The sequence below is a fragment of the Habropoda laboriosa genome, unplaced genomic scaffold, assembly GCF_001263275.1.
Source record: "Habropoda laboriosa isolate 0110345459 unplaced genomic scaffold, ASM126327v1 scaffold207, whole genome shotgun sequence".
NCBI lineage: Eukaryota > Metazoa > Arthropoda > Insecta > Hymenoptera > Apidae > Habropoda > Habropoda laboriosa.
In genome coordinates this window covers 1,689,744-1,706,737 of record NW_017100397.1, presented here as the reverse complement: position 1 = coordinate 1,706,737, position 16,994 = coordinate 1,689,744, and the positions used below count along the sequence as shown (strand labels likewise).

General features: G+C 37.1%; 1 protein-coding gene across 1 annotated transcript in view; it reads left to right on the top strand.

Annotated features, from left to right (window-relative positions):
- The first annotated feature begins 2,838 nt into the window (after nucleotides 1-2,838).
- Nucleotides 2,839-16,994, top strand: part of LOC108575199 (neurogenic protein big brain) — a 19,807-nt gene continuing 5,651 nt past the window's right edge. The window contains exons 1-2 of the mRNA XM_017937935.1: nucleotides 2,839-3,148; nucleotides 4,576-4,702. Of these exons, the coding sequence (XP_017793424.1) occupies nucleotides 2,839-3,148; nucleotides 4,576-4,702 (437 nt within the window). The remainder of the gene's footprint in view (nucleotides 3,149-4,575; nucleotides 4,703-16,994) is intronic.

The following is a 16,994-nucleotide window of genomic DNA, read 5'->3' as shown; positions in this document are numbered from 1 at the left end:
TCGATCAAGCGGAGAAAAGCGAAAGCCACTACGAAAGTAAAATCTCGTTAGCGGTCATGTATGCTCATTGAAGGAACATACAACGGAAAATTACCCCTGGAAAGTGGCTGAAACTACATTCGTACTTTTTTACTTCTAAAAAGAATGTTAAACGGTTTGCTGGAATTGTGCGACCATTGCACACGTGCACTTACGAAATTGAGCGGGGATCACGACATAGGCACGCGCGTGGGCCAACACCCTATAGTCTATCACATTCGAAAACAACCAAATATTTTATTTCATTAATGTATTAACTTTTTATAAAGTACTTGAAAGTAAAAAAAGTGCACAATTTTTAGTACTTCGTCACTTTTAATTCACCGCTAAACAATTTCATTTAAAATAAATTTTAAAAGACAGTATCAAACGCCCATCTTTACTTACATCTATACCACTAACGATAAGTGTACTACAAAGTGTACCTTAGAATGTATTAAAATAAAACTAACCTGTCAGAATGATCGAAACCGAGTACACTGCGCTATTGAATTACATACACCCGGTGTTGGCAAAAGTGAATTTATTTAAAAAAATTGTTTTCGTCACTAATGTTACTCAGACCAGTGTTCAGAGAGTACTGAATAGCAATGTTATTTCGCGTGCAAATACACACTGCAATCGACCGCCCACACGCTAATATATACTTGTTGCTGGAACGATCATGAAGCATGATCTACGAATCCCTATGATCGTTTCAGTATGCTGTTGCGTGAATGGATGAGTTATATTTGTATATACTATCTACATCGAGGCAAATTACACTGGCTCGTGCGATGGTAACGCTTATCTCGAACCTATCTGTTACCTGGAGTAGATTAGGTCCGTGATCTTCATGTTGAAGATACTTCATTTTAAGTTTTTCTTACTTCTTAAATGCTATTACCCTATTTAATTAAATTAATTTTTTTGTTTATATTTTCTATTACAAATAACCTTTCATTACGTAAGTACATACACCGTACACTCTTTTGTACTAGAAGTTATGTATTAACACTATACGGTAATTGAACATCATCGATATATCAATAACATGCCATGACATGAATAACGCAATAATCAATGATTCCAATGGTTGTTCTCCCTGTTCAATCATTTCCCTATTTGATTACGTTCCCCTTGAGCCGTTTTTCATTTTCATACCACTTTCGTTCTTTTCCTTGTAGTCGTTTAAAGATCAGGATTCGTGTAAATATTCTATAGATCAATAAGATAACTCTTCTGCAACTAAACGAAATGTCTTACTGAGTTTTACTCTGTTGATATAATAAACTAATAAACTACGGCGGAGGACTGCCCGAAAATCAATGAAAGATACCAGTTCCCGAAGATATGCCAAGGAACTGAATTTAACATGAAGATTACCTCCCATATTCCGATGAATTGCGACGACGCGCCACCAGCGATGCATCAAAGTTTTTTACCCGTCCCACCTCTCTTCACTAGTGCTTCTCCAATTTAAGCAATTGCTGGATTTATTACTCTTCCCCAGTCAACTTTACTTACATGCGTGTACAGTCCCAACAAAAGAACCAGCCAGGCTTAATTACGCTGAGCCGTTTTCTCTGCTATTCTCTTGGAATTGTCATGCTCGACACGACGGTGTCGGCTTTTGAGAATAGAAGGGAACATGAAGAGGAAGGCTAGATATAAATTAAAAGGTAAGAAAAATCCTTTAACCTGTGATATAATTTATTCTTTAACCCAATTTTACATAAGTACTCTCTTAACTATGATAAAATTGTACTCTTTATGTTGAAGATGAAGATGAAGATGCTGTATCGAGGATATAGATATTAATGTACCTTCGTGACGATGACACATTAAATTGATTAATTTGTTCGCAGTGGATGCAAATTCTTTGGACGCAATATTCAGCGCATCCTGAGCCGGCATTCGCGCAAACTTCACTTAAATGGACGCTATTATACTCGTTGTTCGTGTTTCGCCGTGCGTACATCCCTTTTTTGTGGGAACTTTGGTATTAAAATAGTCTTTGAACTCGTGGGAATAAGACATGCACGATAAATGTAATTATTCCTATTTATTGCTCATCCTCATTCAACCTATCCACTCAAACTCGTCTCATAACCCAAAAATCTAATTTCTTTTATACAATACAATTTTATGACATTTGAAAATATTCTAAATTAACCTATACGCTAAATATTGATACCAGAAGCGAATAAAACTTTTTTAAACCTTTCACATGCTATCGAGTGACGCGTTTCTAATATAATGTTAAACTTCGTGTTCCCCAGGGTACTACAGTTACCCTTCAAACACCATCTTGACCACATCCTTTACTCTTCACTTTCGCCTTAGACACCCTCCCCCTCTGATACACTTTTTCAGGGGGTACACAGCCGGCGCGTGGTGAGTTTCTCCGGTTCAGGCACAGATGCATTGGCAGTGGTCGAAGGGTGGGGGCGGTACGGTGGTGGAAGAACCAGCCAGTCAGCCAGCATACTGCTGGGCCCACTTGTTCTCGTGGATTGTGGCTTGTCACTTGAGAGCGCGTTGCCATTCCGGTAACATCGGTTTCACGTGTTCGTCTCTCGTCAAATCTCGCGTTCGATACTTGGTAATTTTCACGCTCTTGTACCACTCGAACTTTGCTTGAACCGAACACGACAACGCGTGAAAGTGTTCGCTGAAGAAGTTTTCGACGCTTGAGTGACATTTGACTTCATTCTGAAAGTGATACAATTAAAAGAATGTTTTAAAACATTTTTTAAAATACATTCAACTATTTGAAATTGTTCTTAAGTTGTATTACGTACATCTTGAAAAGGAAAAATGACCACGGAAACGTTGTCCAGAGAGGTAGACGCTCATATCGTGACCTTGCTTACAAGGATATCTGCATTGAAGGAGAATAACCCAGATCTAACGGAGAAGAAATCGCCTATGTCGATCGAAGCTCGCAGTTTGGAATTGTGGAGAGCCGTAGCAGTAGAGTGTTTCGCCACTTTTCTGTTTAGTCTGGTTGTATCCGGCGCGGCGGCCTCCTCTGCCGTTTCCGGAAGCGGACTCTCCGTTTTGGCCACCGCTGTTGCTTCAGGCTTCGTAATTGCAGCGATCTGCTGGATCTTTGGTCACATTAGTGGTAAGATTCTTAATTTATCTCATACCTTTTAGTTTTGGATAGTTTCAACACTATGGATTTTAAAATTTAATAGAATGAATTACAAGTGATTACTCCGTATATCTTTATAAAATTTACATAAATTCTAGGTTAGGTAATAGGTACATTTTGCTGCTAATTACTGTAGTTTTACGTCAATTGACCAAGAATATACAATTCATTCTATTATTCTATGGAAAATAAAGTAAAGAATACATGTTTAAAATCTTGAAATAATTTTCTAGACGTAGAAATATTATATCGTAGGTAGAGATTTCTGTCATCCGCATTGTCGCGTCATTTGTACTCGGTCGTCATGGTTTCTCTCTCGATTGGCTCGTTAACCGATTATAGCGGCCGATGGAAATAACGTGTGTACTACACGAGACCGTGCTTGGATAGCGTGCATATGTGTCATGCATACTCTATAAAATGCTCGTATTCTCTTAAGGATTCGTTGTCTTCTAAGCGAAATATGATCGTGTCTATTTTTCCTTCCCCGCTGGAATAGCCTTGGAGGACCACGCGTCGCTTGATTACGATCTGTAATTTTTTATTGTATAGACGATAACTTTAGCATCTAGACAGAACAACACTTAGTACTTCTAACGCTATTAATTTTCCTATACAGTTGGTGCAAAAAGTATTGGTGAACTTGTAGAAAGCCCACTCCCTCACCGATTTTGATAATTTTTACACGTAAACATCGGTCGGCCCTAATTTGATAATATTCATTTTTAATTGAATTATAACAGATATTTCTGACAGCCTTGTATTATATATGCAGTTGTGAACGGAGCCCTGATCTGAAAGATCGGTGGAATACCCAAGCACGCCCAACCCTCGTTTACATATATATTATGAACAAAAGATAAGAGTTAGGTAGGGTCAGATTTTTGTATCTGGCCGCCTTACGGTATACGCTTTTACGGACGCACAATTATAGGCGGAATTCACTGTAATGGTATTGACAGTTTTTTACGAATATCTCAGAAAGTAGGGCTGATCGACTATTATCTGTAAGGAAAAAGTTGTTCAAAATCATGCCTCTGACAACATATTTAAGAATTCATCGAAATCGGCGAGGAAGTGGTCTTTCTATAAGTTCACCAAAATATTTACACATCGTCCTTTTTATTACAATATTTATTGAATTAGATTTCCTATTTGTTGAGAATATCTTAATCTGAATCTACAAAACGGATAAAGTAAAAATAAAATGTAAAAGTTAACTAGTCAAATATCTATCTGTATAAATACTTTTCGTGCCTATTGTATATTTAAGATACTATGCAAATTATAGGATTATTTTACTAAAAAAATACTATATATAAATTCTTGAATCGAAGATATTGGTTATGTAGGTCCAGTAAAACCTAGAATAAAACGGTAAAACTTTTGTCGTGCAGGTGGCCATGTGAACCCAGCTGTCTCGATGTCTTTCGCTTTATGTCGACGGATCTCTCTGCTTCGGGCTTGTCTCTACATCGCGGCGCAGTGTGGAGGTGGTATAGCAGGCGCAGCGATGCTGTATGGGTAAGTGATCCCCTTAAAAATGCGTCACATAATAATTACTCTCAAAGTCTATGGAAAAATTCAACCTTTTACATTTTCTTATACACTTCATCACAATTTTTCCATTAAAACTGGAGCCACTAAACCCTGACACTCTTTAAGTGCAAAGGGTTGAATGCATTAAATTTTCCTACCAAAAGAACGCCTCCCAGTGTATACACGCATGGAAGAAGCACATGGTGTAGAAAAAAAGCGATATACGGATCTTCAAGAGGGCAATTGTTAGATACGCGATCCGAGACGGCTGTGTAGTAGTGAAAATACGCTTGAACCTTTCTTAGAAGCCTCCTGAAACTCACAAACTACTGTCAGTCTTTACACTCCTTCATTCGCTATTAAAGTTTAAAGAGCAGTTATATACAGGCTGTAACAGAATATGTTGGATGCACTTCGGGATTGTACACCTAAAAACAGTGAAAAAAGTTCGTATAAACATATGTTCTATGTGTCTTCGTTTATGAGATGTAACGAATTTTCTGTTTGGATTTTGTGTTATCTAATTACCTTTACAGAAGATGCTCAAAATGACCACCTTGCATTTCAAGGCAAGCCTGTAGACGTCTTATCATGGATTCGGTTACACTCTGAATGGTTCCTGTTGTTTCTCGAATTTGTTGAAAAGGTTGTTTTATTCTGAACCTTAGTATTTCAACATTTCCAATAGGTATTACGTACACAATCGATTTTAAGTGTTCTCACAAGTAAAAATCCTTTAAACCCAGGGGACGAGCAGGCTATGCAATAGGACCTCCACGTCCAATCTATTTATTTGGAAAGTGTTAATTTACAAAATGCTTAGCTATTCGGCTATAATGCAGTTTTCAAAATTCTTTATATGTCATAAACGAAGATAGATAGAGCATATGTTTATATGAACTTTTTTCATAGTTTTTAGGTGTACAATCGGTTCCCGAAGTGGGTCCCACATGTTCTGTTATACCTTGTATACTACAAATTGTTCTTTCCTTATAGGAAGAATGTTATCGAATTTTATTTAATATTTAACTAGAGAAAAAGTACTTAAAAGGTGCACAATTTTTGGATTGAGTTACAACCCCTTTAGACGATGTAACCTAATTATAAGGTAGGTAGAAAATACAGCTCTTGCCTATCTATCCTTTGTAGATATAGTGGACGTGGCCGATTGGGGGTATACTTTGCCACGTATCACGGAACTCAAACACACAAGATAAATAACTACCGCGTCCTTTCGATAAATCTTTCTTACATATACGAGTATTTCCTGGGATCCACTGGTGTATTTCCAACTTTACAAGAGCGTAAAACTGCCCACCGAACCTGGAACGATTCAAAGTTATTGCATGGTGACTCCCACTTATTTCACTCGAGATCGTATGTACTTTTACTCACCTTACCGTAGCCTCTAACCACGAGCGTAAGATGCTTGGTGTTCGAAGGTGCGTTTCGTATTTCGTTATATATTTTCGACGGTATTTCGAGTCTTTATTATTAATCCATAAAGCCCGTGGATGGTCTATAATTCACGGTGCAACGAGTTTCGAAGGCCGAGGGACAATGATGGCGCGCGTACATTGGATTATTTTTCTTTTTCTCCTGTTGAACGGAGAGAAAGAGAGAGATCAGCCGCGTGCAACTCGATGCACGTGCCTCAATTTCGCTCGTGGTTAAAGGATCTCGCGCGTCGTGAGAATGCGAGAAAAAAACAAAGGGGGACGACTAGCTCTCCAGCACACCATCATTTATATACGAGTCTGGTGGAGAAGAAAAAGTGATAGGTTATGTTAGTAGAAAAATTTAGCGATGTTGCTTAGATAAGAACAATTACCTCTCTTCTTTCTTCCTTTTTTGTGAATTATCGTTTCTCTTGTTTCTTCTTTGTTGAGATTATGTAGAACTATGATTAGAAGGAAGAATATTCTGAATTTATGGAAGCGTAAAGATAATACTTGCAAGTGTACGTTTCTATTTATAAATTTATTAAGCTTCTTTATTAATCTCTTTCAATGAATACATAAATAACTACAATATCCAAGTTTGTAACTTAACTCGTATACGATAAACATTTCCAAACTCGCTACATATTAAGCAAGCATCTAATCATGGAGGCTACTCTAGACTGTTACAACGAACTGCCAATTTGGACCGTTTAATTGCGCCCACTTATATAGCAACTATCAAGGCCGAGATATTACAAACGGATGAAGAAGAAGAAGATGAAGAAGGAAGCGAAAGAAGTGGGGGAGGCAGAAAGAGGCACGTGTAATTGGCAGAGCTAGGGAGAGAAGCTTCTTCGAAGGTGAGCACCTGCCTCTCGTTCCGTGTGCGGCCAGCCATCGTCTCGCAGCTGCCGCAGATGTTTCATGGACCAAAAAAGATCGAATGTGCATCAGAGAAACGAGGATAATGAATACCTATACGGGGCGAGGTGGGACAAGTTTCACGACGCGATCGCCTCTCATTGAAGGAGGACATGCACCGTGATCTGAACAGATGTTCCTTGCGTTTCCTTCGGATCATTGTCCTCCCTTTCTCTACCCGTGTGTGCCGCTACCCTGGTTCCTCTTCTTGTTTCTTATTTCTATTTTGCACTCTGCTGGCTTGGAACTGACATTTGAAATTATTACAAAATGAAAGGATATTTTATAGAATTTTAAGAATTATTATTTTTCTTGGAAAATTACATCTAGAGACAATTCAACCTGTAACACAGGGGTCACAGGTTGATATGGATTGTATGAAAATTCTGTGGACCCCTAGTTCAGTCCGGGGGGGAGGGCATAGAATGGAGGAACGTCCCTGTAACGCATCGAGCACCCTTGTAAAATTTCATCAATAATCTGTGGTCGGGGAGAAAACGAGAATATCCCTTATGACTCGTCGCAGATACGCCCCGAATGTTACTATTCTCCCATTATGCTTCACAGAATGTTAAAAATGTTATTAGAATGGTATTAAATCTTGCAAATGCTAGAATTCATTGTAACCTAAAAACTAAAATTCTTATATTAATTTCTAACCAAGAAAGATAACATATTTCTTAAGCACTAAGTATAAAATTGAAAATCTATCTAAATCATATTTTTCTTCAGGGACATTTTACATGAACAAACAAAATATCGCATAATCCAAAATTATAAGTTTCCATGTTATACCTGGCTCAATGACAAATCCGTCATTGATGATGAACCACCCTCAAACCACCATATGACCGCACAAAGAGACAACAAGTGCGCGATATGTACCGAAATAATAATCGAACAATACTCTAGTTAACCGATGGGGTTCGTCATCCCTTCCACAGACATCTCTTGGGAGTTACATACTCCCCAATGGGAAAAAAAAAAAAACGAGCAGGAGCAAAAAAGACTGGCCAAGAGGGAGAGACGAAGATAGAGATAGAGTATATTCTTGCATCTGTTGCGACTGGGCCAGCCGACAGTGCGCCGTGACGTTTGTAAAACACGTATCTTTGCATTCGTTGAGGGGTGGTTCGATCCCAGTGCGATACTTCCATGGAATATAAATAAAAAAGGAAATAGAGAGACAGACAAGTCGATAAATCGTAAAAAGAACCGGAGAGATTATGGGAGAACCGCGAATCTAACTATCCGGAAAGGATTTAGTGCAGTTTCATCGACGTGTTACATGATTTTCCCATTATCCTTCCATGCTTTTTTTTTACTAGTATGGAAACAAATATTGAAAATTCATACGGATTTTCTGCTAAGTTTAAAGTGTCAAGTGTTAACTGAATTTGATATACGTTGCAATAAAATTTGGAGGTAGAGTCATTCCTACAAGAAGTTAAAATTTATACTTTTTCGCGTTTATAGAATGAAGTTGTTTTTTTTACACGGATAGCGCGTGGTGAGCTGGATGGTCAGTAAAGAAGCAGCTATGTCGCGTGTTTCCTATTATCTAAAATTTCAGACAGACTGGCCGATTCAATTGAAAATTATTTTAATATAATTCAAAAACTAAAACTATATATAGATTTGCGGATCGTGTGCCTTGCAAGCATTAAATATAACCTAAAAAAGATTCTTCAAACCCAAGATATATCATTCATTGGAAGAAAGCACTTCCATATTCACAGTCGATACGCAATATCTAAGCGTCCTCGAAAGCCCTCGATATTGGGTTCATAAGCTGCGATTTGAAGGAGTTCTTTCAATGGCGGCAGTCGGCTTGTGCGACGTTTCTTCAAATTTTCTTTGAAGATAACTCATTGACCAACCAAATAAGTACGGTTGGTCTAAAGGCGTCCTTTTCTATTACTTTAGATACTTCGGTCACACATACATATTAAACATAGTAGTTGTACACATACAAATGTATAATTGTAACGTGAACGTAATTGTCAAGTTAAAACTATGAATGAGGCAAGTTTTCTCTTAGCAACCAGAGATTTGGTGCTTTGAGTAGCTAGTTCCCTTTATACGGATGTATGTATATGGAGAGAAACCATGCCATTGGGCCGAAAATGCAGCGTGAAAGCCAGGTGGGTCAGGTAGAGCCGTTTTCAGTAAGAATGCTTTACCTGCTCGCGAACACCTTTTACCGTAGAGCACAAAGCAGACCGCTTGAACAATCTTCGCGATATTCCAACTTTTGTAGCTTCGCGTTTGAGCCATTCCATGTCAAATCGTAGAATTACGGTTATAGTCACCGATTTTTTTTAAACTGGCAGGATTTGTTGATACCCCTGAGAAACGAAACTGTGTAAAATTTTAGCTTTCTATCTCTAATGATTTTTAAACTATTTAATGTTAAAATTTTGGAAAATTGGACGAAATCAGCCAACATATTAGTACTTTAATAATTACTATTACATTTAATATAAAAGATAGTATTTCTTTCATTTTGTGCTGTTTTTCTCCTGAAATTCATTTAAGTTATACACCGTGCCGTCTAAATCTATTCTACTTGTAGAAATCAAACGTCACAGCTCATCTACACGAAGGGCAAAATATAATAAATGAAGGCTAGATGGATTAACCGTAATATTTCGGTTTCGTTTAAAGGTAATGCTTCGATCTTAAGCTCATTTTAAAAATAAAGAAATGCTGTTTTCGAACATGTACATAAAATTTTATTTATTACCAGCAAATATAACAATAATCGATGCTAAACTTTCAACTGCTGATTTGACCCTGTTCCCACTCATGAAACAATTTGAAAAAATACCATTGAATTACTTGAACTTTAACCTGTAAAATAAGCTTTTCAGAATAATGTAGCGATTTCGGGCACATTAAAAAAAAATTAACTTACCATGATACACGTCGTTTGTCGCCGTGCAGACACCATGGACAGTCGAACAGTTGCCGCGTATGTGCGTACCGTATACGATGTATGTATCACTTTTCCAAGCCAGACATTCCACTGGAATGCTTCTATTTGTATCTTTATTGCTTATCGCCACGCATGCAATAACAAATATTGTCCAGGAAAATAATATACTATTACTTATACACTGCGGTGCATAACTATAGCACCGCTTAAATTTTTAGTTGTTTCGGACTTTAGATTAAAAATGCAAAAAAATTAATTGTAGAAATTGAAAGAGTATGAAAAACAATGAACTTTAGACTAAATCTCATTTAAATTACCCTCTTATACAAAATGATATAATCGAAAGTGTGATTTTCCACTGGTGCATAACTATAGCACCACATCAATTAAAGTCAAACATAAACGATTTTAACAATTCGTAGGACTACCTTTTTTTGTAATTAGCTCAAAAATTCTATTTGGTAAGCTATCAATAAGTTTTCGAAAAATATCTTTGCTGATTTCGTTACTTGTTCTAATTATCGCATTTTTTAAACTCTGAAACGTTTCCGTATTGCCGATTGTCAGCGTAAACGTTTCTCACAATTATGCTCCAGATATTTTCCATGAGATTTTGATCGGGTGAACACGCTGGCCATTTAATAATATTAATTCCGTTTGCTTCGAACCATGCCATCACTTTTCGACTTGTGTGTATAACTGCGTTATCTCGTTGAAATGACCAATTAACGGTATTATTTTCTTGAAGAAATGGTAGCAAATTATTTTGTAGGATTCTGATACACTCTTCAGTATCCATTCTTTTCGATGGAGAAGTTAATTGTAACAGTAGTCTGTTTACTGTCTCTAGTGGAAACGACCCTACATTTTACTGACACTTGTGGAATCGACCCTACATTTCTTTCCTTTTTTTACGTGGATGTAGGCAGACCCTACATTTTACCGGTATCAGTAACATTTTACTGACACAGTAGTGGAATCGATCCTACATTTTACTGACACTTGTGGAATCGACCCTACATTTTTTTTTTTTTTCGTGAAGGTAGGCCGATTCTGTGTAATAAACAATTGGCAACCAAACGGTGGCTCTCCCTCTACATTCGACGGATAATGTGTACAGGTATTTAATGTAATTTTTTAGCAATTTGTTTTTGTAATTCATCCAAAGCGATATATTATGAAAAAAAAAAAAATTATAAAGCATAATACTATAATCCTATGCTTAAAATGTATTTTCTTGTGGCCGCCTGACAGCAACCTGTAAATCTGGCGCGACAGTGAACGTGTTAATAAGTAAATGTTGTTCAAATTATATCGTGTTTGATATTATTTTCATCAGAAAAATCTCACTATGTGAAAAAAAATTCCAGATGAAAAAAAGGAAAATTAAAGAAATTATATTTTTCTATTATGATTTGTCGAGCCGTGAAATCTCGTAAAGAAAACCGACTGGTGTAGCGTTACAGGCTTGACTGACTGCGAGCGAGATAACATGGGCGCAGCAATGACGCAGACCTAGGCGTAGGACCATGTATACTGTCACTAGTAGAATCCAAACTTACTGACTATTGTGGAGAATTTACTGTATTGAGTTTTTCATGATTTTACCTTAATACTTTTTTTATTCAAAATGGCACGAGGTATCAAGAAAAATCGTGGGGTTCCATTTAAAAAACAAGTGCAATTACACTTTCCAGCTGCATCGATGCACTTCTATAAAAAATCGCACTACACTATAATAGAGCTTGTTAAAAAATGCAAAATTTGATTCTACAATTTTTTTCTATCTCCAATAGGAACAGGGTACGAGTTCAGCCCAGTTACTAGACTCACTTTGTATATCTACGTACTTATGTATGTACATAGTATGCAACGTTATCTATATTTCCCTTCTTGGAAAGCGTTATTTAAAACCGTTTATATGGTGTTCCGTAACGATGGGATAATGCTGAACGAACACCTTCGTGACTTTTTCTGTCTGTTTATAAAAATAAGTCGTGACTGGGCAATGAAGAAAAAAAAAGCGTGTGGACCATATGGTGATCTTTCACGCACCTCTTAAAAGTCTCCATGACGAAACTGTTAAAAACGAGATGTCTCTTTCCTTAAACTAAATATTTGAGTGCTGTGCTCTGGGAAAGTTTACGCCTTGCGTTTCTTCATAGCGGTTTAATGAAGAGGTAATGGTGGAGATAACAAGTCGGATTTGTCGTTGTTTAGACTACTGTGAAAAGCTTGATGTAAATTATTGCTCTTCAAATTAATTATTCTCCTCTTTATGTGACTGCAGATCTTCTCTTTCTGTTTTTTATTTTTTGATTTTATTTCTTTTTTTATTTTTAGAATAACTTCAAAAATAAAACTTTCAGGATGCTTGTACATTAAAGCCAGAAGAAAAGAACTTGCAAAAGGCTCTCTCTAACTTAAGTTGTAAGATTGTAAAAAGCAGAATGCTAACAGATGGTCGCAACCACGTGTTCGTTCTCAAAAATCTTTTCGTTCTTCCTCGATCGCAGCTTGAGCGATTAAGTACACGTCTGTTATCTTATGTCCTAACTAGATGTCGTATATTGACAAAATCGTTATAGTCCGACCGACCGACCAACACGACAAAAAAGAAACATCACATTCCATGGTCGCGTCCAAATTGGCAACGCATGCAGTGCAACAACGGCGATGTTGCCGATCACATTGTTTGAATTTCAAACAAGTTTGTTTTTTGTCATATCGCACACACGAAGTCTTGCGACAAAAGGCTAACCGGGATTAGGATTCGAATTTAGGATTCGACTTTATGACACGAACGCCCATCTCTGCTATTTTTGAGGACTTTTATTTTTTGAAACTTTTGTTAAATTAACTCTCTTTGTAGTATACTGATAAAATAAATTGTCATTTTTCATTTTCTAGTAATGGTCGTACATAGTATTCGAAAGCTGGCCGTATATGCACACTGTCGCATTGTCATCCGACGGATCGACCGATCGACCAACGATTTTGTCGCTATACGACATCTAGTCAGGACATAGGCTAACTCACATGACCAAGTAAATAAGCGGTAAGTAGGCAGATTCTCCATCCCTACTACATTATCTTTGTTTAAAGGGCTTGGTAAACATGTGGTTTTCAATCAGCTATCGGTAATATCGTGATGCTCAATCCTTACCTATCGGTTCATGGAAGAATAAATGCGATAGCCTGATTCTATCGTGATTGGATGATTAACGGCAAAGATGTCACAAGTTTCTGTCTATCTCTTACTTTCTGACTTTAATTTCACCTAGAAGCTTCACTTTTGTCTGATCAAACTGTACATAAAAAATTAAATACTATTGCAAACAATAATTATCAATAATTAGTCTGAATAATATTTATCGCCAAACAAATTTTTTTAAATTACAATTACAAATTACAGCTATAAATATTGAATGATTCCCAATGGTTCAGAAGCTACAGAGCCGCCGAAAAAACCGTACGTTCCTCTCTTCTTTTTTCTCGCCGCCTACATCGTCCTTACGCCTCTGCGTAGCAGATTCGACGTCTTCGAAAAGTTGAGGGGCGAAGCGGAAAACATCTGCCGGCGCGTTCGTATCCTCCAGTCGAAAGGGAATCATTTATGGGCCTCCTAAAACTCCTTTGTGACTACGACTTTACGCTACGATATTCGAAAAGGACCACTGAGGATTCCTTTTGTGCAACATGTGGCCGGCACGTGTTTTCCCGTAGAAAGGCCACGATTTATATAGGATGTATGGGGAAGGAGGATCTACAACGATCTTTGTGACCAGCTGCGTATCCTAACAGGTCAATAAGATTCTTTCTCTGGTCCTAGACTCGCACGTGGATTATTACTATGGTGAAACGGTTGTATGCGAAATTTCTACCATTGTTAAACTACTATTTGCCATTTTTCCAATTGTACTTGAAGAAATGTACTATCCTTTAGTATTAAGGAATATAAAAATGCACTGAAATTTTTTAAAGGTTATTTAGTTAAATCAAACATAAAATGATAATGAAAATTACTAATAGCATTAATAATTAAATACTGAAATTCAAAGAGGAGATTTATTCTTCTGCTTTATGATATTCCAGAGATCATAATTAATTCAAAGAAAATAGAAAAGTGATTCCTAATAAAAAAAAGTGATTGCTCTGCACTGCTTGAGAAACATATAGCCTGTAAAGGAAATATAGTGTGGTCATAAATTCACTCCTTGACTTAAGACTTTTTTACTGGATATGCATGTAAGCGTCAGCTATTTGCTGTTTTAATACTATGTTAGGTACAAAAAGATAATGTATGATATATTATTTACATTTGGTAGACCTATAAAATAAAACTAGAATTAGAATTTAAATTAATTCTTGTTATTAATATAACAGATTTTGTCTCACTTGATCAAAATCTGTGCCACGAGTCTGATTTGTTTTTATAAGGCAAGGGTTAAAATATTAAGCAGCATCATCATCGATTGATGCAGTGATCTTCTCAAGTTTTTGTCGATTCGAGTATAGATATGCTCGAACCTGTAAATTTTACTTCGCCATATTTCTTCCACCAACTATACAATCTGGCGTTTGTGTTCGTTGCGTTGTGGAAGCGAATCCTCATGGGTGTACGCACTTCCTGGCCTCTTTTTCAAACGTTTCCCATTCATTGCGACAAATGATAGAATTCTGTGCCGACCTCCTTCGTTCATTCAAAGAATTCCTATGCTTTGTTGCGTTGGATTTCTATGCTCAATGACGTTCGTGCAGGAAACTGCACTGTTCCCGAGAAAAATATCCCAAAATCAATTATTCTGCCTTGTTGTTAAACTTTCTTGAAAAATAAGACTGTAGATACCACGAAGAATAAGAAAAAGAATCCATATCCATGCAGCCTTCTGCGCAAATTACAATTAATAAAAATATGTAAAAAATCTCAATCATGAGAAAAATGTTCAATAACTTAAAGAAAACATTTATAAACATAACCTGAAAATAACACAATCAAAAATAATTCTGTCAAGCGTAATACTCGATGTAATTGTCCCACTGGTCAAGTTCCCCACAAAATTTCCCACAATCACCCACCCTAACAGTGTTAGTTGACAGTAGAGGTTAATTTTCTGCTTTAACCGCATCTGAACTTTCCCATAGGGCAAGACTTTAGAATCACGCATGGATCTCGTCTCGCCTTCAACACGTATTCACATACATGACATGGAAGGAGGGAGCCAATGAGGGGTGGTACAGTGGGTGGACGGTATCAATAGCTCGTTAAACATGACGGAGGCACGATGAAAGTGATACACACCCTTTCTGGCTCCAATTGAAATTTATTTAAAGCTTTGCATCGTCCAGTGGACCCTATGCAGCGTTTCTGGGGTTCGACTACCCCCGTGCGAATATGGAGCACAGGTTGCACTTGGTCTCTCGAGTCAAGTGCACGCGAGATTAAACGACGAGACGAAAGTCTCGGCTGAACGAGCATGGGTTCTCGAGCAGAAAACGTGAGAAAATGACTGCGTCGCCGTGGTGAGAAGTTCTGAAAAATATCAAATTACACCGGACCAAAACAGAATGCATATGCCTTTCTTCACTCTTATATGGTTAACTTGTGAAGAAAGAAATATTCTTTAGAAGAATCTTCTTGACGATAAGTGTAGATGAGTTTTCTGGTTTTATATACGTGAAATAGTTTTATGATATTCATATATGAGGGTTTAAGTAAAATTGTACAGCACATTTATACTGCAATAGAGACTGTTCTTGCACTTTTGCTTTTGTGCGTTCTAGAGTATGGAAAATGGAGTCTAGTTTTGTGACAGCAAACTGTAAGCGTGCAAAGAACGTTCCCCCTTCCCTGTTTGCGGCGAAAATGGGTCTCTTGGAGAGATTTGAAATAAAACGAAGTTTCTTCGACTCCTTTAATCTCGAACTTTGTGTTGGAAATGATTATCAATGACCACGTAACTTAAAAAATTGTAACATTAAAAATAGAACGTGTAAAATTATTATACTACAAAATTGCACGCTCGTGATTACATCTGACATAAAGAATCGAAGTGACAAGTGGAAGCGTTATTTGTCAAAGAAAATAATGGCAGATAAATCCACTTATCGTGGCTTGGGAACTATTTTTCTAGTTTTTACCCTAGTGTAGTTCAGTTAATCCCAATTGTGCAGTCATGATCTGCATTTCTGATTTCATCAATTCCCTTTCTCATGACGCGATCACAAGACCACTCGAGGGCGAAAAAATGGGAGAAGAAGAGTTTCATTTGCATCGACACTAAACGAGGGAGAATTTCCGCCTGTGCATGTGACACGGATCAATTTTAGGGCGTTTAGCGGCGATATTAGTCACGATTCTCCTCTTAAAGCTAGCTCGATAATCCAAAGTTTCAAATGGCATTTATACATACAGATGCATCTTGTAAATTTTGCTCTACCTAATCTAACCTTGAATATTTCAATTTTTTCTGGAGCTAATTGGCAATTAATTTCTTTTCAGTTGTACTATTTATTGCAAAACATTTTGTATGTTAAAACATATTGTGTATCTTTACAAGAATCGAATAGGATATTAATTTCACCATATGAACAGGCCAAAAGGTTGCGTGTGTCTGTGACCCTGTGTGATTGTACAACGCGAAAAAATTAACGAGATTTCATGCAAAAGAAACAGAGTAAAAAGGTGAAGGGGGACGAATACATAATGTCAGGGGTTCAACGATGCACCGGCTAATATAAACATTACACCGCTGGGACTAACTTGCCGCAGGGGTTTTTACGCCGGGTGCCGCTATTACACTAACCTTCAATGGGAAAATCATCGTATATTATACCATAGTGTGCCATATGCAGGGATCATTTTAGAAAACCAATCGATAATCCTTTTCACTTTCACACTACAACTTTACTTCCTTCATATATTTTTTACTCTTCCAAATTATTTACAAGACTTATTTATATTAATATAAATAAG